The 22,161-nt window shown below is 54.9% G+C and overlaps 1 protein-coding gene across 6 annotated transcripts in view; it reads right to left on the reverse strand.

Moving 5' to 3' along the window:
* LOC131584575 (ankyrin repeat and fibronectin type-III domain-containing protein 1-like) overlaps positions 1-22,161 on the reverse strand; it is a 244,447-nt gene that overhangs the window by 28,480 nt on the left and 193,806 nt on the right. For 4 of the 6 annotated variants that reach the window (XM_058849854.1, XM_058849856.1, XM_058849858.1 and 1 more), the window contains one exon: positions 10,914-11,042. The exons of 1 other annotated variant lie outside the window; for it this stretch is intronic. In XM_058849854.1, the coding sequence (XP_058705837.1) occupies positions 10,914-11,042 (129 nt within the window). Of the gene's footprint in view, positions 1-10,913; positions 11,043-16,560; positions 16,759-22,161 lie in introns of those variants that run through there. One more of the 6 variants, XM_058849859.1, reaches the window with a different exon arrangement.

Below are 22,161 nucleotides of genomic sequence, written 5' to 3' on the forward strand. Positions count from 1 at the left end.
AACAGTTACAGCCTGGCAAAGGTAAGAGCAAACAAACTTCCTCTGTGAAGTGCTCTACAGCCCTAATCTGTGGTGCCCTCCTTATCCCTCCATGCAGCTCACAGGGACCCTGGAGATGGGAGGTGGCAGGGGGGTGAGAGGAGACAGCACCTCCAAGATCTCCCAAAGCCCTTGGGACATCCCTGCTCACACAGTTACACCAAGCAGGACCTTTGAGACACACACAGCCAGCTTGGGCCCCTCCACCACCAAGAGGCTGGGAAACGTCTCCAGAGCTGGTGGCCCCAACACATGGTGGGTGCTGCTGCCTCCTTCCTCCCCCTCCTCATCCCTAAGCAGTGAGGTAAGGGGTGAGGACACCCTCTTGTTCCTCAGACACCCAGCTCTTCCCACCATGCTCCTCACTCTGCTTTTCACACGTGCTGCAAGAGCTTCCTCAGGATCAGGATGCACACACACCTGGAAAACCCCACTGTGCCCACCATGCCCTGCCACATGCTGGCCTAGGATGCCACAGCTTGTCCCTGTGTTCACATGGGTGGCTCACACTGCAATCAAACCTTCCCATCACTGATCCAACAAGCCCTTAGCCCTGAGGGCCTCCCTTGCTCCATTACCCCAATTTTTCTGTGGTCTGAATGCAGACAAGGGAGGTAACAAGAGTGATCTCCAGGTAAAGTGTGGGAGCATCATGAGGAGTGGGATTTAACTCCTCACAGACCAGCTGGGTGACCCTGAACAGGCCACTAAAGCCCTGGTGTTGGGATGGGGTGCCCACTGTCCCCTCAGACCAGGGAGAGCAAAAGTGACAGCAGCACAGTCCCAGTGTAACACAGGAACAGCTCAATCTCTCTGCTGGTGCTCCTGCCTGAATACCAAGAATTACAGAGGCCTGGAGTAGCCAGAGCTGGAAGGGACCCACAAAGGTCACAAGTCCAACTCGTGGCCCCATACAGATACCCCAGTCCCACCCTGTGCCTGAGATCATTGTCCAAACACTCCTGGAGCTCTGGCAGCCTCGGGGCTGTGCCCATTCCCTGGGGAGCCTGGGCAGTGCCAGCACCTCTGGGGGAAGAACCTTTTTGTGAGATCCAGTGTGACCCTCCCCTGGCACAGCTCCAGCTGTTCCCTGGGTTCTGTCTCTGCTCACAAAGAGCAGAGATTGAAGCTTCCCCTGTGCTTCAGAAGGATGAGGTGATCCTGCTGGTGCACGAGGAAGGCAGCCTTGGGTCTCTGTGCAGTGTAGGATCCTGATCCTGACCTGCCTGCATCATCAGGAAAGGAAACAGCCAAAGAAACTTGGAGTTCATGTGAAGTTCACCCGAGTTGAGCTCTACTCCATAAGCAAAACTTTCCTGCCTGCCACGAGCCTTCCAGAGCTCATGACCAGGGCAGAGCAGGGCCAGGGCTGCACTGGGAGGATGGGATCTCTCGGCAGAAACTGTCTTCCACTGGCAAAGAGATCAGGCAGGCACTCTGCCGGCAATTCCACCTCCTCACTCAATGAGCTCCAGGAGTGTGCTCACCACTGAGGTTCCTTCAGCCCCCAGCTGGACAGCAGCAGGACACCAGGCACAGACAGGGAAAGCAGGAGCACTGACTAAATGTCACAGCAGCTTATGTGTGTCCAGAAGCAGCCTCCTTGCTTCCCAGGATTTGGCCCGGTGCTTTGAGGGATTTCAGGGCACAGCAAACCTAGTCCAGGTTGCCTGCCCACACAGACCTGTGGGCACAGCAGGACTTGGCTCTGGAGCCCAGCTCGGGCAGGGAGGATGGAGCAGCAGGATGGGGGCACAGGCAGGGACAAGGCACCTGTCAGACCTGGAAGAACCTGCACCAGCAAACCCCTGCCTTCACCCAGGCCCACTTCCCAAGGAGATCCAGAGGTGGAGCGGCCCCTCCCAGGACCACAACCCAGCCCAGCCCCACCAGGTGCCTCTGCCCTTGGGGCTGGTTCCTGGCGTGGGACAGCAGGGACTGATCCCCCAGGAATCTCTGATGGGTCTCTCCTTCAGGACTGGTGTCCTCTGACACAGACCAGGCTTGCAGGGGCTGATGTCTCCAGCACACGGGTGTTGTGATCCCCCTACAACTCCAAGACCTGGTGCACAGTGACATTTAAAACCAAAAGAATTTGGGTTAAGATTATACCTGCTTGGATCTCCTCAGATTACCTCTGCTACTGTCATTGCCTCTGACCTCAGTAACTGCCTCCTCCTCCCCAGTAAAGATGCTTAGGAATGAGAACACTGTTTGGGGATGAAAAAAATACACTTTTTAACGAAGCTGCTCCCTGAGCAGAAGTTTTAGCCTCTCTGGAGTCTGCTTCCAGTACGGAAACCTTGACCTTGGGGCTCTTAACTACAGTGCCAGCACAAGCTGATGTACAAAGCCTACCAGGAAAGCTTGACCTGCCAGCCTGGAGCTCAGAGCAAGCTCACAAGTCAGCCATGGGTCTGGGGGATAGCCAGCATGAGACCCCAGATGCCAGGCATCCTAGAGCAACAGCAGTTCCTTCAGCAGCAGCTCTCCTAGAGTCAGAGGATCCTGGAATGGTTTGGGTTGGAAAGGACCTGAAAGATCATCTTGTTCCCGTCCCTCTCCATGGGCAGGAATACCAAAGTGCCTGAAAAAGGAGGTCAACATTGCCATGCTCCTTTTAAAGAGTGAGAAGCTGAGGGATGAGGGCCAGGTCTTGTCCTCAGCTGCTCAGTGGGCACATAACTTCACTCTCTGACCTATACCAGACATAAGGCTCCGCAGATGTGGAGACCACTTGGGCTCACAACTTCCCTGAACAGCATCCAGCCCACACAGGGAGGGTGAGTACGAGGGATGGGGAAGAGTCAGTGTGCAGTAAGACTCCATCAAAGGTGGAAAGAGGTCCCAGCACATCCAAGGACATGGCTCTCCTTGTTCCTGGCATGACTCCTCCCTCCCATTTGGCCTCCCCACAGAGCACTGGCTCCTGCCAGCATCCAAGCCAGTAGATCCAGTATCGACCTGGCACTGTGAGACACTCTCCAGGAAGATAAACAGGAGGTTCCTGAAGCCCTGGAAGGCAAAATTGTCTCTGCCAGAGGAAACTATCTAAGAGCAGAGGAAACCTGCCCAACAGTGACTGCCACTGCTCAAGGGATAAGGATTAAAAGTACTGGAGTACCTTGGAAGTGCCAGCTGTCAGGACTATCTGGACATGTCCACATTTCTGTGTTTCCTGACCCAGCGTCTCCAGAAGCATCAGTAGCAGGACCAATGATCCCTTCTGCTCCTGGGGACAGAGGGAAATGCAGCCTGGCAGAACTGGAGTGAGCTGCTGCCCTTGCTGGAGCTGCTCTAGACACACAGTTCCTCCACACTACCCTTCCCCAAGTCCAAACTGGCTCATGGAGAAGGAGGTTCATGGCTAGAGACCTGAAGACCTGACCAGTAGTAGGAAACCAGGACTATTATGGAAATTCCCATTAAAAGAAACATACTAAGATACTTTTGTGTGCTGGATAAGGGGACTGGGAGAGCAAAGACCTTCTAAATCCAGTGCATTGGAACTATGTAGTGATAAATAAGGGGGAATGGCTTCACACCAGAAGGTTTAGGCTGGATATTGGGAAGGAATTGCTCCGTGTGAGGGTGGTGAGGGCCTTGCACAGGGTGCCCAGAGAAGCTGTGGCTGCCCCTGGATCCCTGGAAGTGTCCAAGGTCAGGTTGGATGGGGTTTGGAGCAACCTGGGATAGAGTGGAAGGTGTCCCTGCCCATGGCAGAGGGTGGAACGAGATGAGCTTTACGGTCCCTTCCAACCCAAAGCTTCCTATGTATGATTCTATGGAATACCAGGTGGTGTGGAAAGGTTTGACTTGCACTGAGATTTAGATACCCATCAGGTTTCCTTTTCATAACAGGGATTGTGACATCTCTGCAATTCCCCCAGTATATCCATGGGGATTGGGCTGCCTGCTGCGGAACTCCACTGGCACCTTCCAGGCAGAGGCATGCTCATGGAGAAGAACCAGTGGAGATCCTGCAGGATGAAGAGCATCCTCCACACTCTTCAGCAGGGACCAAGGCATCCATCCTGCTTTGCAGATCGTGGCCATGGGAAATGGCAGAGGGATGATGACAATAAAAAAAAACAAATCAGGCAATTGGGCTATTTGAGAGAAATTAAAGTGTGCTGAGGATAACAGACTGAGAAATAATCTTATTGGGGGTATCAGCTACCAGCAATACCAGAGGGAAGTGGCCAGAGCACAAAATCAGTACAATACTTTATATTTGTGTTTTAAATGTTATTTGTTGCCTGTGCTCTCAGTGAGGAAGGGACCTGGCTGAAGGCTCTGGTCCCAGATAGGGAGAAGCTGGATGTCAGTCTTCTCTGAACAGTTTCCTTCTGTTGCTTCTCCAGGGGGCTCAATTTCTCCCACTGCAGTGACATGAGAAACAAATGAAGATGAGAGTGCTGGACCTGCTGGAGTTTGCAGCAGCACAAAGAGGGTCCAGGCCTCGCTCTGCTCCCAACCTCTCCAGCTCCATCGTAATCACAAGCTGAGCTGCCTCTCCTGAGAAGAGGAGGAAAACTGGGCTCCCAGAGGCTTGTGGCACCAGGAAGGGAGGCACAAGGTCTTTCCCATCTGCACCCATAGGTCAGGATGCTGCCAGCAGATGAGGCAGGAGAAGCAGAGCTGCAGGGGCCGTGGCTCCTCTGCCAAAGCTGCCTCCAGGCTAAGGACTGGCTGCAGCACCTCCTCAGTCCCACTGGGACCAGCAGCTGCCCTCCAGCCTCTGCCTGCCTGCAGGCAACTCAGAACATGAGGATAAAAAGTGATCATTCACAGGTAAATTATTGCTGTGCAATGCTTTCCTGAGGTTAACCGGACTTTCAGGGAGATACTTGGAGGGCTCTCTCCCCCCCACCCCCATCAGCATGTCCCTCACAGTCACTGTTAAATGACTGTCACAGTCATTGTCCCCCCAGCTCTGGGGAGGGGGATGTGAACCCCTGCTCCCCCCAGTACATCCAGAGGCACTGGCCATGGCCCCAGAGCTGGGGACACAACCAAGCTCTTGAACTACACTGCCCATGTTATGGTTCAACAGCAGGGACCCTGAGGCTCCCTGAGTGGCACCCAGCTCACTCCCAGAGAGGTGAGGTGGGAGGATGGCAGCACCAGGACAGCCCCTGGCACAGGAGTATCTGCACACAGAGCCCTCCTTGTTCGCTGGGGCTGCAGCTCCTCTTGACAACATTTACTGCCTCTAAACCAACTCTGCATTGTTCTGCTGATGGCAATGTCCATCTGCCACACGGGGCAGCTCCGGCTGCACGGAGCCCTGGGCAAGAGGCCCTGCACGGGCTGGCTCCCCCGGAGCCCCGACACCCCGGCAGCGCCCGGCACCGTGAGCAGGCCCAGCTCCCACCCAGCTAATTCAATAAGTCACAGATACCATGACTTCATAAGGCACACAGAGGCTCCACAGCTATTAGGGGAATTGGGAGCAGGGGGAGGAGGAGCTGAAATGGAGAAGGGATGGAGACGGGGAGGGTGGAGAGGGGGAAGCTAAGACAAGCAGCAGAACAAAACATCCCATAAATCATGAGGAGCTGCTGAAATACCAGAACAAATGACCCCATAGCTCGGCCATTGTTCCCGAGCCAGGGCTTAAAGAGCTCCCAGTTGAGACAAAGCGCCTCGCGTTTCGTTTCAACACGGCCCGGGAGCTGTGCTGGGCCCAGCCGAGCTGGGGGCTGTGTTTCACCTGGGATCCGTGCCTGGCACCGCTGGCATGGGGACAGTGACACCCTCGGCAAGGTCAGCTGGCCACAGAGAGCGCTGCTAACGCAGTGCCCGCAGCTCGGCCTGCACAGAGCATCTCCGTGCTCCCACATGTCCCCACAGCTCCCAGGCCTTCCCCTTCCTCCTTCCACTGCAAGGATCATTTGCCTTGTTTTCCCTCACTCAGACTAAGAGCTTCCTGCTCTGGGGAGAGAAAGAGCTCCAAGACTTCTGTGGATTGAGACAGCTTGAGTAGGGCTGTGAAACCTGGAGGAGCTCTGAGCCTGCCATCTTCATGCTGCTGCTACTCTTTGCTTCCCAAAAAGTTGATGACAACTCTCTCTGTGCTGGCTGACTCTGGCAAAGGGACAAATGTCACACAGAGAGTCCTGGGGACAGTCCCACACAACTGTGGACAGCTTTGGGAACAGCATCAGGCTCTCAGCGGGCTGTGCAATAGCAGCACTCCCATGCACTGGATCAGGAGCAGTGGGATGGATCGGTCAGCAGCTCCCCCGAGCCCTGCAGCTCCACCAGGACCATGGTGCCAGGAGGTGAGGACCCCATGGATGGGGACAGGTCATCTGCCTACAGCAGCGACAGCACCAATGCTAGGAGGCACTTCCACAGCAGGGATCCCATGCCCAGCCATACAGGGAGAACCTCCACACCACTCAAAGGGGAAATATTACACTATGACACTTAAAATAACTTCCATGAAAACAGTTCCCTTAAAAAATTTCTTTATAACCAAACCCAAAGCACAAGGCAGAGTGCAGCAGCTGTCACATGTGCCACCTCCAGCACCCAGCTGGTGCCAGCGAGGTTCCCGTGTCCGGTGGCTCCTGCTCACTTGGCACCTTCCACCCAGGCCCGTGTGGTGTCTGCACGGCGGCTGCTGGGCACGCAGCTCCCTGTGCATCCCAGCTTCAGCAGCGAGGAGCTGGGACCCAGAGCCCTGCCAAGGGTCAGGCAGGAAAACAAGCTGCAGGCAGGGCTGAGCCCGAGGCAGCCGCCTGTCGCCAAGAACAGACACGCTGCTGCCAGCACGGCTTCAGCCTCGTGGTGGGCAGCCAAGGAGCAGAACCAAGATAACGGCACGGGGGGAGACAGGAATGCGCTGCATTTTTCCTGAGCTGCCATGGGAATAGGCTATTCCGACCATGGATCACAGGGAGGCTGGCTGACAGGGAAAACACGAAGAGCCCAAAGAGAAAAAGCAGTGAGTAAGAAATGAAGAAGAAAACAGAGGGAAATCAGGTGAACAAGTGGCGAGTATGGGAAAAGGAGTGTGGAGGGGAAGCAAACCCAGGAACAAACAGATGAAGGAAAGCCAGAGCTAGAGCTAAAAAGGAAAAGGAAGGGACAAAAGGATTTCAGAAGGACAAACTTGCCAGGGCTGAAACTTCAAATAAGCAAAGGAGCAGAGGATGTGAGGGAACAGAGGCTCCCAGCTCTCCCACACAGGAGCAAACCAGGGATCGCAGCCCTTCCATTGGATTAAGAGTCACTTCAGAGGGAAGATAAATGTGGAGTATATCTCAGGTAACAGGCACAGGAGGAGAGGAGGTCACAGCTCACTCCAACTGGGGAGAACAGGGATTGTTGGAGTTTTGGTGTTGCTGTAGGACAGTTTGAGGTCACCAGCTTTCACTTTCTTCACCCCAACAGCAAAATGTGGTAGGCTTCAATTCAAGAGTGCTTTAGTAGTCTTGTGGTGTTTAGGCTTGGGAGCTAGGTTAGGACCAGACACCACAGAAAGCAGAGCTTTAATAAACAAAATTCCAAATCCTTGCCTCAGTTACCAGGTTTTACCTCATGTGTTCCAGCACACACCATCCAGTAAAGAGAAGGGAATCAGCAAACCTGGGCAAAACCAGACATGTGCAGCTCCCAGGTTTCTCCCAAAGACTGGGGAAGCTCCTCTCCAGCACCTCCCAGCAGCAGGACACCAGCACGGGGAGCCATGGGCTGAGGTGATCCAGCACATTCACAGGCCCAAACACTGGGGACTTTGTGGTGCTGGCTTTAAAAAAAAATACCCTAAAAAAGGGCTAATAATGAAGTATTTATTTCAGTAAACAACGTATGAATGAAAGAAGTGTTTTCTCAATACTTCGCTTTTTCTCTGCCTTCTCTCCCTTCCCCCCAGCAATTTTGTTTTTAATAAGTGGAACTAACAGGGCTTCGCTCGCTGCTGGCCGGGCTGGGGAGCAGGGCCGTGCTCTGCTGGTCTGCAGCAGCACAGGAACACGTGCCATGGGAAATAGAGCTGCCTTGTGCCTGGGGAAGCACCACCCATCAGCGTGCCACAGCCCCCGAGCCAGGGAGATGTGCTCTGGTGGGCACACACACTGTGAGCCCTGCCTCGGGAGCATCCCTGGCCCTGGCAGCAGCACGGGACATCCAGCCCCTTACTCACTGTGGCAGCAAAGAACTGCACCTCCTGGCCCAGGGCTGCTGGCACTGGAGAAGGGCCAAGTGCAGGTAAAGGCATCTGTGTCCTGTCCTGCCTGGCTATGCTCAGTGCAGGAACAGTGTCAGGCAGACTCTGTGACCCTGTGCAGCTCCATCTCTTCTGCCTCAGCTCCATCCACCCCTACCTGAACACCTGAATAATTGGGAACACTGGAAAATTGGTGCAGTTTGTCCTGTGTGGAGATAGGTTGTACTGATGATGCTTTAGTAGGAATTTCAACAGGAACCTCTAATCCCTGCCCCAGACTGACACCCAGCTTTTCAAGGCAAAGAGCACAGATGATGTCATGCTTTTCTACCTCCTCCTTGGCAACAGGCAGCAGCAGATTGAGCTGTCCTTTGCCTTCAAGCCTTGGGGTCAAGATGGGCAGGATTCTCAGAAGCTGCTGATTTGGGAAAACATGGTCCATTGCTCTTCCATGCCATTCCTACCTATGTGGGATGAGCTGAACCCGTCACACACAGTGTGGGTGCTCATTTCTGTGCAGAAGCAGGTGAAAGGATGCAGTTGTAACCCTGGGTTGCAAATACAGACAGATTTGATGTGGGTAGGTATTTGCTCTGGAAGACAAGTTAGGCATCTGTAGATTTGCCAGGATATGATCCAAGTTTTCCATCAGCCTGAAGAGCAGCCTCACCTGCAGCCCAGGATGGTTTGGAGTGACTGAAGGTGCTGATCCTGCTGTGATAAGCAGAGATCCCTGGTGATGTACAGGGAACACAGAGAAAAGCTGTTTCACACCAAGGAAAAGGCCAGGAGATCCCTTAGCAGGTCATAGCTGCAGAGAAGACTGGAAAAATCTCCAGATGCCTCTTTGAGGACCTCTGCATGTGAGATGGATGGGAGCAGGCAGCAGGGTCCTCAGCTCACTGCCACCCCTCAGCATTTGACCCTCTGGGGTGACCCCTCCTCTGTGCCCTGCCAGCACCTGAGCTCCAGCAGCCCAACCCACCCAATCCTGGCTGCCAGGGCGATGTCTGATCCAGCTCAGGAAGTCTCCAAGCCATGGGTAAAACCCCCAGTACAGGGTGGGAGTCCTGCCTGCCTGTTCCTGTGTCCCTGAAGGATGGGGACACCAGGTCTGTCTTCCTCAGCCTCACAGCCCCAAGCTCTGGTGCGATGGCACAGGGCAAACCAAAGGCAAAGGCAGTCCCTCCTCAGGCACAGCTCGTTTCCAGACTGCTTTACAAAATCCCTCTAAAAGAGCATCATCTACCACGGCTGCGAGTCGCTGCTGCACAAGGTGGTGTGCCAAATGCAAGACAGATGGTTTCCCCCAGGAAAATGCTATGGAGTGGGGGAAATGTACCACAAATATCCCCCAACAGGGCTAAACTGGGACCTGGGGGCTTCAAAGACACATTTAGAGAGGAAAGAGATTTACTGGTTTCTCATGCTTCTTTGTTATGAATAAAGACAAGCTCTGATTGTTTTTAATGAGCTCGTTTCTCTTTTTGCTACATTACAAATTCACATATTTGTCTCTTTAGGAGACTGAGAGTAATTGCAGACCAGGTTTCCTCATGACATCCTCTTAGCAAAGGGAAGAAAGTTATGTAAGTGGAGAAGAAAGCAGTCTGTCCCCAGATATCCTGAATTCTTTGTCTGGTTCATTAATACCTGGAGAGCTTTGATGCTCAAGGAACCTCACAGATAGAGGAAGCCTTTGAGGAGGGTTCCACAGCCTCACACTGAAGTGATAGAACACACTATAAGGGCCAGAAAGATCTCCAAAAAAAGCAGGGAAATTGAACACCAAACTTGACATTCTTACAATTTCTAAGCTTTTTTTTTTTTTTTTTTTAAGTTTTACCCTCCTTTATCCATCTAAGGAAGCAGAACACAATGCAATTTCCAGGTCCTTTAAATATCCTTAGCAGGTCACCTCTAGCGCTGGGATGGCTGGCTATGATCTCCTTCCAAGACTTGCAGCAGAGCTCAGAAACCCAGGATGAATGACCTGGGATGAATGACCCCCTGCTCGAGTGGGGACAGCTCCTTGAGCCCTGTGCTCACAGCAGGGGCTCCAGGCACTGCAGAGGGGAGGGAGGGAGGGGGGGAGGGGGGGGGGGAGGGAGGGAGGGGGGGGGGAGGGGGGGAGGGGGGGAGGGGGGGAGGGAGGGAGGGAGGGAGGGAGCACCGTGTCCCGCAGGTTGGCTCGGGCTGGAACAGCCCAGGACCCTCTCACTGCTCGCTCCAGCCCTGGTGACAGAGGGCAGCCCCTGAAAATGTCCCTGCAGATGGCAGAGCTCCCACAGCAGCTGAGGACACCCCACTGCAGCTCCCAGCTCCCACTGATCCCATGGAGGAGCACCGGGCAGTGAGGGGGGATACATCCAACAGCTCCCAGTCCCATGGGGGAAGGGAAGGGGAAGGGGAAGGGGAAGGGGAAGGGGGCAGTGGTGGGGTTTGCCAGAGGCTGTGTGCTCGTGTGCCCCAGCTCAGCAGACACTCCCATTACCCACATGAGCCCTGACAGACCTTCAGCTGCAGGATGCTCTGGTTTGATACCTTGGGGGAGGCTCTGCAGCAAGTGGAGGGGTTTGGAGGACTGTTGTCCCACAGGACATTGCTTTGACAATGGCAGCAGTGGGAAAAAGGGACAGGAGGGTGACTGGAGAGGCAGGAGCCTCTTCCCCCAGTCCTGTCCTGCAGCTCTTACCATTCAATGCTCAGAGACCTGGGCCGGAAGGCAGACAGCTCGGCCGAGCCATACTCAGCTTTCCTTCTCTTCTCCTGCTTCTGCTTCACCGACAAGCGGTGGGCAAACCTAGCGAGGCTGCTCTCCGACCTGGGGAGGGGAGAGGAAAGATGTTAATGGCACTTCAGCCCTGGCTCCAGTGGCACACCCAGGGCACAACGGCAGGAGGTGCTTGGTGCTGAAAGGAGGGTGCTCCCAGCCGTGGCACCAGTCCTGGGGGTGGCAAGTGAAGAGCAGCAGCAGGTTTGGGATTGCCCAGCAGGACCAGCGCAGGTCCATGTCAGCCAAACTGGAGCTGCAGCCTGGCAGGTGAGAGAGCCAGGTTCTGCTCCCTGTGCAGCAAAATCACCTCTCCAGGCTGTGCATTCCTCCCCAGCCTCCAGCTGGTGACAGCCAACACTGGAGAAACAGCCAGGGACACGTCGGTGGAGAGAACCAAAGCAGACTGAATCAAAGGCCACATATTCCTTCTGAGAAACTCTGGAACTCCTGTGGCCTCCCAGCTGGAGCTCCCAAACACCAGAACAGCTTCCCTGAGGAGGACTGACATGGAAATCAGCCCATATGGGAGAGGTTTTGGAAGAGGAAACAGAAATGTGTGGGAGCAAATTCAACTGAAGGACCCGTCTGTGCTGACAAAACCCCTTCCCAGCAGGTGGGGTGCTCCAGTGTCGCTCCCAGCCCCTGGGACCTGGGAAAAGCACATCCACAGGCCCCGGGAATGTGCTGCACATTCCAATCCGTGCCAGCCCAGTCCAGGGGAGAGCTGCTGGCACAGGGCACACCTGCCCTGTCTCCACGCCCAGTGGCACACAGGCACACAGGCTGAGATTGGCAGAGGAGGCACAGAGACCCTCAGCCCTCTGCCTCCCTCTGGCACACAGAACCCCAGAGCTCCTGTGCCGAGGGTGGCACCCCCAGCCTGGGGCTGAACACGCCACCACAGCCTGGCCCTGCTGCAGGAGCAAGGGAGGACAAGCCTGTGGAGCTGGGACACCCAGACTTGGGCACATGACCAGGCACATGTCTGTGTGCCAGCCCTGCCACACACTCAGAAGTATCACATCCACTGCCTCCTGTCCTCCTTTAATGTGCCAGCACAACCTGCTCCCACCGCTCAGCCAGCACCAGGCTGGGCAGCCAAGGAGACAGGAGTGGTTTGACAGAGCTCCCAGCGGCATGAGGGACAGAGTTGGGGGAAACTTTGAACCTACACACATTGCTAAAGCAAATCCTCTCCTCTCCTCTCCTCTCCTCTCCTCTCCTCTCCTCTCCTCTCCTCTCCTCTCCTCTCCTCTCCTCCAAAGAAAGAGAAAAAAATCTATTTCTCAGAACTGAGAGCTCCCTGCCTTTCCTCACAGTAATTAGGCCAGCACCGACCAGCTAACAGTTTTTTTCCCAATACATTTTAAACACAGACATCTTAAATTCATTAACTGGTTATTGATTTATTTTTCAGCTTATGAATTGCTGTTGCTGGGGATGGGGTGGAGACAGCTTTCTGGAGAGGGCTCTTGTCTCTCCAGTCGCCGGCAAAGAGTTGTTCAGACCTTCCAGGGTCATTCTTTACATTCTTGAGAAAAAATCCTACTTTGATGTAAAGGATGAGGTTTGCCTTAAAAGAAACCCAACAAGAAACCCAAACCCCAGCTTTCCCCCACTCACAGCCGGAGGAAGAGGCATGATCCTGATGCCCGTAGAGCAGAGCCTGGCACCAACACCATCCCCACCACCTCACTCTCCTTTGATCTGGTGTCAAAGCTCAGCTGGAATGGAGAAGATCCCATTTAGGGAGGGGTGAGAGGTGGGCATTGACAGTGCTCTGCAGCAGCCCCAGGCATGGTGTGGACACCAGGATGAGCAGGGCTGTCCCAGGAATGGGGCTGGGCAGTGGGAACAGGTGCTGCTGGTTGCTGTAGCACCTCCTCAGTGGCATTTGGCAGTTCCTGCCTCTTCCCACCTGCCCAGGAGGAGCTCCTGCCACCCTGCAGGGGTGGGGCCTCCAGCCCCGTCTGAAAGGATGCTGGGGGTGCTTATCTCCTGAGATCTGGGGATTGCCTGGAGAATCCTGCCCTGCCATTACAGCCACCCCTCCCAAACTGGTCCCCAGCAGGGATGAGGGGCTGGGAAATCCTAGATGCCCTGCACAGATGCAGGAAGGCAGCAGCCCCTGTGACAAGTGCCTCTGTGGTGCCGGTACATGCTCCTCTCAGTGTCCACCACGGTGACAATTACACACCTAGGAGCTTTACCTGGATGTATCCACCTGCCCAAGCAGGGCAGGAACAGCCACTGCAGATTGGATAAAGCCAACAGCATCTGTCAAGAAGAGCTGGTGGGCGAAAACAGGGCAATGTGCCACACGTCATCAGGATTAGGAATGAAGGAGAGTTAGTCCTGGGGGCAGAATGGGTTGCTGGGGCTAGAGAAGCCACCTTGGTGCTCAGGAACACGTGGCCTTGCTGTGAGCCATGGCATCAAGGGGAAGGCACAGGGAGACAGGGGATGGATGCTCTCCAGCCCAGGGCAGATCTGTCCAGATCTGCCTGATGCAGGACAGACAAGCTAGACAGGCTAGACAAGCTACGAGTCAGAAGTTGACCAAGAATCTTGGGGTACTGATTTCAGCCCCCAGACCTACCAGCCACCACCTCCAGCTGCTACAGCCCAGGTAAAGGAATAGCTGTGACAGCCCAACACCTCCCCCCTGAGAGCTGTCAGCAACTCATCCAGCCATGAACCAGCCTCCTTCACCTCTGCCAGACCCCAAAGCTTCAGCAGAAGCATCACTAATTAGAAGCCAGGAGCACATTACAGATCATCTGGCAATTTATACAGAGCTGCTTTACATAAACCGTGCTGCAGAAGGGGGAATGAATCATACCTGAGCACAGCCCAGCCGCTGCCCCTCGCCCCAGCAGGGCCCTGCTGCTGCTGCTCAGCTCCTCCGAGCTCCTGTGCTGAGCTGCTCCGCTCCCCTGGGCTCAGAGTGCTCGCAGGGCTGGGGTGCTCCCACAGCACTGGGCATTCTGCTGGGTCTGGGCTCTGTGTGTGGCAGTGGGGCTGAGCCTCTATAGCACAGGGAGGGGGATGCTGTTGAGACCACACTGTTACTTCCCAAGTCCTTTCCAAACAATAATAGATGTCCCTGTCCCTTAAGAAGGATCAATGTTAGGGATTTTAAGGTAGAAGCAGGGAAACAGGCACAGAGGACATGCAGGTAAGACAGACTCCCTGTAATTGCCAGCATTCTTCCCCTTGTGTGCTTATCTGATGGGCAAGATTTCGGTGTCTTTCCCCACCAGGACCACACACTCAGCCCCACAAGTGCTGGTCTGGAGAACAGGCAGTCCCAGGTGTCATCTTGAGCCAGCTTCATCCCAGCCATGGCACGGAGCCGAGGCTGGCACTGCTCCCCCAGCCCTGCCACTGCACGGCGCTGCCCCAGGCCCACCTGGGCAGGATCCAGCCTCACCTGCCCAGCCTCCATCAGAGGCAGCACCTCTGCAGCAGCTCAGCACCAGAGCAGTCAGGGCTTGCACAGCTGCACCTGCCGAGGCAGTCCCCACACAGCAAGGTGACACGTGGGAAAAGCCATCAATTGGAGCATCAACTGCAGCACTGGGAAGAATTGTCTCCTGACAACCAGAGGAGGTTGTTCAGCTACTGTGCTGTATCATAAATCACACCTCTATGACTTGCCATCTGTCAGCCAGATTACACGTGCTCAGAGTCCCATGTCAGCATTTAAGTCAGAACACGGCATCTTTTCCCAGAAATAATTATCAGTGCTGAAGGCTCTTGCAGCAATATCTGTCCTCAGCCCTTCCCTCCAAAGGTCTGGACAGAACAGGGCTGGCATTCCCAGAGGACAGGACCACCAGTGTGGCACAGCGATGCACAGCCGCCATGTGCCATGTCCCCCCTAAGCCCACTGCTTCAGGCACAGGGAGGGGCAGGGTCTGGCATGCCAAACTCCCCCCTGGCATCAGCCACGGCACCCAGCACCCTGAACAGGGACAGTGCTGAGAGCCCGGGAACGTCCAACCAGGATGAGCAGAGTGCCCAGAGCAGCACTTGGACCCCAGCCTGGCCAAGGAGGAAGAGTCCAGCTAAGCACAGGGCACAGCTCCCGCTGCCCCAGTGCACTGTGTGACACCAATCTGTACCCATCCCTTCGCCCCACAGGTTTTCTGGGAGCCCAACCCCACAGGGGTGACTGACAAAGCCCCCAGCCTGCCAAGGCAGTGGGAAGGAAGGCAGAGCATGAACATGGTGAGCTGGCAGCCTGTCCCCATCCTGCCTGTGCCTCCAGCAGCTCACTGAGCCGCCACCAGACACGGCACCCCAGCTCACAAATCCCTCAGCTGCCCTGGGATGAGGACAAGGGGCTGAAGCGCCTCCCTCCACCCCCTCGCTGGCCAGGCAGGCGGATGAGCAGTGACATTTCCCAAAGCTCAGTACAGAAATACACGGGCACGGAATTCATCCCTCCGGCTTCACCCGCCACACACAGGCGTGAATCCGGCCGGGGGTTCGCAATCACCACCACATTCCCCACACCACAACTGGGAAGTGATGACAAGCAAAATCCCGATCCCTCGGCTCCGCATCCCTCCCTCCCGCGCAGCGATCCGCTAAAAGCCTTTTGGCAGTCTGCAGCCGCCGGGGTGAGCCCGCAGGAGCCAGGGTGCCTCAGCCCCTGCTGGCACAGCACCGCTCTGCCATGGCCAGAGCCGCAGGGAAAGCAGGAGCCACCGGGCACAGCTGCACCGAGCCACGGGCGAGGGATGGCCGAGGTCACGAGAGTGCCAGCCCAGGCACCGGCACAGGATGACCAGCACCAGCAACACCTCTGCTCCACCGAGGCACCCAGCCAAAGCCCTCACCGGCACACATGGCACACCAGCCAGCCATCCCACAAGATAGCACATCCAGGCAGGAAAACCTCCCACTTGTTGCACACTCCTTAGTCTGAGACTCGGGAGCCAGCACGTGCCTGTGGCTCTGAACTAACCCAGATGTGGGCAGGGAGCTCACAGCCTCTTCCATCAGCACAGGCAACAGTCCCGGGATGAGCCATGGGCTGCAGGCACCCCAGGCAAACGAGCAGCGTTTCAGCCGGTCCTGCCGCCTTGGGGAGCAGCACAAACAGCTTTGAGCTGGGCTCATTCCCACGGGCATCCCGGCTGCAGCCGGGCTGGGGAAGGCGGCTGTGCCCGGGGTGAGCAGCGCTGGGAGCAACAGCCCCGCACTCCCTGCAGCTGCGGGCTTCGGCTGCTGTCAGCGGCTTATTTGCACAGGTACAGTCAGGATAAAATAGAGGGAGAATAACCAAAGCTGGAAAGGTTCTTCCCAAGCAGGGAGCGGTCCTCTGGGGCAGAGAGGGTTTGGGAAGGACAGCTGATGGCCACGAACACGCAGTCAGCCTCCAGGCAAGCGCTGGCTGCGCACACCGCTCCGGCGAGCCCCGCTCGCTTCCCACTGACCGTGGTCCCGGCCACGAGAGTGTCTCCAAAGCAGCAGCCGGGGCCAGGAGCCCAGTGAGCCATGGCCAGCTGTGCCCTGCAGGGACAGGGACAGATGCCCGCGAGCGATGCTCACTCACCTGCACAGCCTCTGCTCCCTTCGCTCCTGGTGCTCGGCTCACCCACTGCCAGAGCAGCAGCTCATCCCAGAGCATCTCTTCAGGGGAGTCCCTGTCCCCTCTATGCACACTCCCATCCTGAATGGGGTCCCCTTCTCCCATCCACGTTGCCTGAACTCCTCAGCTACCACCTCCACTTCCCTCACCCATCACCTCAGGTTTCTCATTTGCTCTGTGCTTGGCTCTTTTTCTCTTTTTTTTTTTTTTTTTTTTTTTTTCCTCCCAATCTTGTTTCTATAGAAACGAGATTAGCAGAGGGGGAAATAAAACAGCCCCATGTGACTCAGATTCCGACACTGAAGAATCTCCTGGTTGCGCTCGCCGTGGCTTTACATAACCAGGAGCCTGTGCGGGCTCAGATGGGGGTCCTGGGCTCAGATGGGGGTCCTGGGCTCAGATGGGGGTCCTGGGCTCAGATGGGGGTACTGGGCTGGGACGAGGGACACAGGGCTCAGCCAAGGAGAACCAGGCTCAGCTGAGCAGGATCAGGCTCAGGTGAGGAGCACCAGGCTGAGCTGAGGAGGCACTACCAGGCAGAAGGCAGTGATGCCTCACCTCCACTTGCTCTGGGTTTGCTGTGATGCTCCTGATGCAGTGACATGTCCCCAAACCCTGCTGGCACCCCCATGAGCCCCTGTCACCCTGCACGGCCCTGCCTCACTGTCTGTTCGCATTGAGAAGGGGAGAAAGCAGATGCTGAATACTACTCTGAGTCCCACCAAAATCTCTGGGGTCCCCTGTTGAGCTGTGCAGGAGGAAGCAGCCCCAAGACCCCCATGCTGCCAAGGCTGTCCTGCTCCTGCCCTCAGCACTGAAAAAGTGCTTTGGGCCACTGGGCTCCAATCTTCATGGACTCCTGGGTGACCAAGCAGGCAATCTGGTGAGCTGCAGACAGCCACATATTCCACTCTGCTGACATTCCTCCTACTCAATCTCCCAAATCTGTGAGCAGTGCCCATGGCTGGGGCACTCAAACAACAGGCTGAGCTCTTCCATCACTGCTTTGGGGACTGACACAGGACACTGCCCACAGGGACTTCCCAAGCCCAAACCTTAGCTCCAGGTGAGCTGAGAAGGGCTGAGGACCCTGCCTGAGGACCCCCCAAGTGTTTCCTTAGCTTGGGGACAGATGCTGATTGCACATGGCCAGTGCTGCCTGCGAGGGTCACCCACCCAGGGCTTCTGCTGATGAACTCCCATGTCTGTATGGGACACTGCCCTTCTCTGCACCTCTGGAGGCTCGACCCCCACTCACCCCCCACTCCCAGGTACTGCCCAGGACTGAAATACAGGCACCACGCTCTTTTACTTGAATAATTTTTATAGTGATAGGACAAGGAGAAACTATTTTAAAGTAAAAGAGGCAAGATTCAGATTAGATGTTTGGAAGAAATTCTTTGTTTATAGTGTGGTGAGGCCCTGGCACAGGGTGCCCAGAGAAGCTGTCTCTGTCCCTGGATCCCTGGAAGTGTCCAAGACCAGACTGGATGGGGTTTGGAACAACCCTGGGATAGTGGGAGGTGTCCCTGCCATGGCAGAGGGGTCGAACAAGATTATCACGAAGATCCCTTCCAACCCAAACCATTCCATGATTTCTAGGATTCTATGAAATGGGAATCTAGGATGATGTCCTGCCAGAACACAGCAGTGAGGTGCCTCCCCCATGGAACAGCACAGGAGCTCAGCTGGGTTAGCAAGGCAGCAGACATCTCAGGGAGTCTGGCTCCTTCCCAAAGGACGGGGCATTGGCTTATCCAGTTTCTCCAAGTCCTTGGTTTTCCTTTGGGATTTTGGTGTCCCACTTCTCAGGATGATTCAGCTGTGATTAGCTGGTGAGCTCTGCTGCTGTGACAGCCCCAGGCCTGCCTGCAGGATATGACATTGGGAAACCTCTCCCTCCCCAGGGCACACTGGTGTTCAAGGGGGTCTCAGTTCCCTCCCTGACAGATCAGGACAGATCAGACAGCATGTCAGAGCAGCTGTGGGCAGCCACACTGAGAGCAAGTGATGAATTTGGGCATATCCACCCAACCAAACTTTTCCATGAGTTATCCCAGAGGGCTGGGGATCTGCATGAGGTGCCAGGGTTGGGTGGTGCTGCAGAGAAGGAGCCAAAGGCTCAGGTAGTGCTGAGGGGATGAGCTCTGTGAGGACTCTGGCTCACCCACCTGCTGAGGATGCAGCTTCACACCCAAAGCACCCTGTCTGGTGGGATCCAGCAGAGCTGGGGATGCCAGCTGTGACCCAGTGAGGAGGGTGTTCAAGGGCAGGACAGCTGGGCAGCAGCCAGAGGCTTCCCAAGGCCAGGGAGAGGGACCCTGGGGGTGCTGCAGATGGGGAAAGAGTGACAGGATTTGCATGAGAGGGTGAAGAAAGAATGTAGAGGGCTCATCAAAAGGGAACAAGGAGAGATGTCTTACAGCCCTGGGATAAGAGGCTGCAGCTCTAGGTGAGTTGATCCTGAGACCCTGAGCCATTCCTCCCCTTGCCACAGCTCACCACAATATGAGCCATTGCTTTGATTACCCTAAAACAGTAAAGGAAAGATGGGTCACATTTGGAGCAACCCCCTGAAAACCACAGCCCAGGGCAGCCCCTTTCATTGGCCAACAGAGCTGTGCTCGCTGGGGACTTGGGAAAGGGATTTTTATAACAACAAAAGTCTCAGTGGTCACTGACATGTGCCAGTTTTTGGGGGACCTGTTTAATTCCTGTCAGTGAGCCCTGTGGCTCTTCACAAGCCGAGCAGATGCAGGCACCAGGACTGATGCTGGGCTGGCTTCCCTGGGAAGGACCAAGCTGGACTCTGCAGGACCTGGCTCTGCAGCCAGAAGCCAGGCAGAGCAGACGGGATCCTCTATTTAAAGTGTGATAACAGGGTCACAGAAACGTCTGCCAGCAAAAGCACTTGGATACCTTGATCTAATTATAGCTGGCATTATCAGGCTGCATTACAATTAGCAAGTCAGTGGCCAGTCTCTATTTCTGGTCTGCAACACGAGGCAGGTCGGTATTCCAAGGAAGAAGGAGAAGGGAAGCAGGGGGAGCAGGACGGAGATACCGCACGGTGTGTTTAAATAAGCAGCACAGCTGCTTCCGAGTGCTGTGGAAAGGAAAGTTTTATTTGGAGGGTGTTTATATGGAAAGCCAAGGAGAGAAACACAACCCACCCCTTCAGCACAGCCTCCCTCAGTCATCTGCAGGCAGCTCCTGACCCTGCACCCGCTCCTTCCCCCCGATGGTGAAGGCTGTCTGCAGCCTCCAGGTGAGCTCTAGGTCCCACCAGACCTGTGGGGTCCTGTGCCTCAGAGCAGAACCCTGGACCAGCTTTTCATGGAATTGTTAAGGTTGGAAAAGTCCTCTCAAATCATCAAATCCAACCATTCCCCCAGCACTGCCAAGGCAACCACTGAACCATGTCCCCAGCTGACACATCCACACCATTTTTAAATCCTTCTGAGGACAGTGACTCCACCCCTGCCCTGGGGCAGCCTTTTCCAATGCCTGACCACCCTTCCAATGCCTGAGGACTCTTCCATTTCTTCCAGTGAAGAAATTTTCCTTAACATCCAATCTTTTCTAAGCTATTTAGAAGCCAGATTAAAGCAGCATCCAGGAGGGAACCCAACCACACATCCTACAACCACACAACCCAACCCTTGAACTCCACAAAGCCTGTTCCCATCGGCCTGTCCAGTGCTCAGCACCAGGCCTGTAACTTAAGGACAGCTGACAGCCAGAATCCCTGGAAATGGCTGGCATTTTTAGAACATCTTTTTGTTTTCTTTGAAAAACAGAGTTTTGTCAAACTTAGAGCATTTGATGCAAAGTGTGTGATGCTAATCCGAGCAGAAGGAACCATCTGATGAGTCCCAAATTAAAATGTTCCTTTGTTTTGGCTTTCAAACTTTGCATTTTAATACTAATGCACAATCTGAATGGAAGGTAAATTTGCATGTCCTTCCCCTAAAAATTGTCTCTCAAAACAATAATTTTACTCATTTGCATTTTGACAATAACCACTGTCCCCTCTCTGACCAACATCTGTGCTGTGACAGAGATGCTGGGCACATGTGCCACAGCCTGGTGAGTCATTCTGCACCCCAGCATGCCTGTGCCACTGGGAGGACTGGATCTGCACCACTATCATCTGCCCCCTGAGCAGACACCTTCCAGCTGGAAACCCATCCCCACAGGAAGCATCCCAAGGGTGAACAAAGCAAGGAAGCAGCAGAATGTGCTGCTGAGAGCCCAGGGGTATGAATGTGAGCTCAAAAGGGGCTACAGGACCTTGGAAGAGGTGGAATCCTGAAGACAGTGTAAGGTGATCAGGAAGTTTTCTCTCCAGATTATAAGCAATATTTAGACTGGGATCTGCACACCTGTGCCATTGTCACATCAAGAGCCTGTTGCTGCCATTTGTAACACGTAAATGTGAAACAGCTGAAAATAAAAGAAGGATTTGGGGGCGCCACAGGCTGAGAGCTGGAGATGCCCTGGCCATGAGCACCCAGGACCCCCCCAGGCTGGGCTGAGCCCCAGTGTGGGCAGCAGGAGGGGGGAATTCTGCCCCTCCCAGGTGAGACCCCACCTGCAGAGCTGCCTCCAGCCCCAGAGTCCTGGCCCAGGAATGTCATGGAGCTGCTGCAAGTGAATCCATCCCCAGATCCAGGGAGAGCTTGGGGTGCTCACCTGGAGAGGAGAAGGCTCCAGGGACACCTCAGAGCCCCTTGCAGGGCCTAAAGGGGCTCCAGGAGAGCTGCAGAGGGACTTGGGACAAGGGATGGAGGGACAGGACACTGGGAATGGCTCCCAGTGCCAGAGGGCAGGGATGGATGGGATATTGGGAAGGAATTGTTCCCTGGGAGGGTGGGCAGGCCCTGGCACAGGGTGCCCAGAGAAGCTGTGGCTGCCCCTGGATCCCTGGGCCAGGTTGGACAGGGCTTGGAGCAACCTGGGATAGTGAGAGGTGTCCCAGCCCATGGCAGGGAGTGGAATGAGATGAACTTTAAGGTCCTTTTCAATACAAACCATTCCATAATCCTATGATTGCAGGTACGCAAAGATCTTTTTCTGACTCCCAACCATGAAACAGATCATTGGAAAGGACCATTTCATGACTGGCACATCCCAGTGTGCTTCACTCTCAAAATTAACAGTGTACTTTAAACCCAAAAATTCATCCATATACAGACAACAAATAAATAAAACCTTCAAAATAACATGGTCAAAAATCCCTTCCCTTGGGCAAAATCCTCATCACTTTGCTTGTTTTTAAGAATTCTATCATTTCCCTCTGTGATTGTTTTTAATGAAGATATCTATCACTCCTTCCTGAGCAGCAGGATGGAGCACTTGGGCTCTTCCAAGCAGGCTGTGTGAACATGATGGATTGTCCATGTGCCAAGTCAGAGGAACGTGCAGACTCACTCCTGTCTTGCCAGAAGCCAGGTTTTCAGAATTCTCCTACTACAAATTACAGCTTTTATCCTAATTAAAAAGATACCAGGGAAAATAAAGAAAAGAAGGAAATCCAACCAATCTCTTTGTTCATGTGCAATC

The sequence above is a fragment of the Poecile atricapillus genome, chromosome 14, assembly GCF_030490865.1.
Source record: "Poecile atricapillus isolate bPoeAtr1 chromosome 14, bPoeAtr1.hap1, whole genome shotgun sequence".
In the NCBI taxonomy this organism is placed as follows: domain Eukaryota; kingdom Metazoa; phylum Chordata; class Aves; order Passeriformes; family Paridae; genus Poecile; species Poecile atricapillus.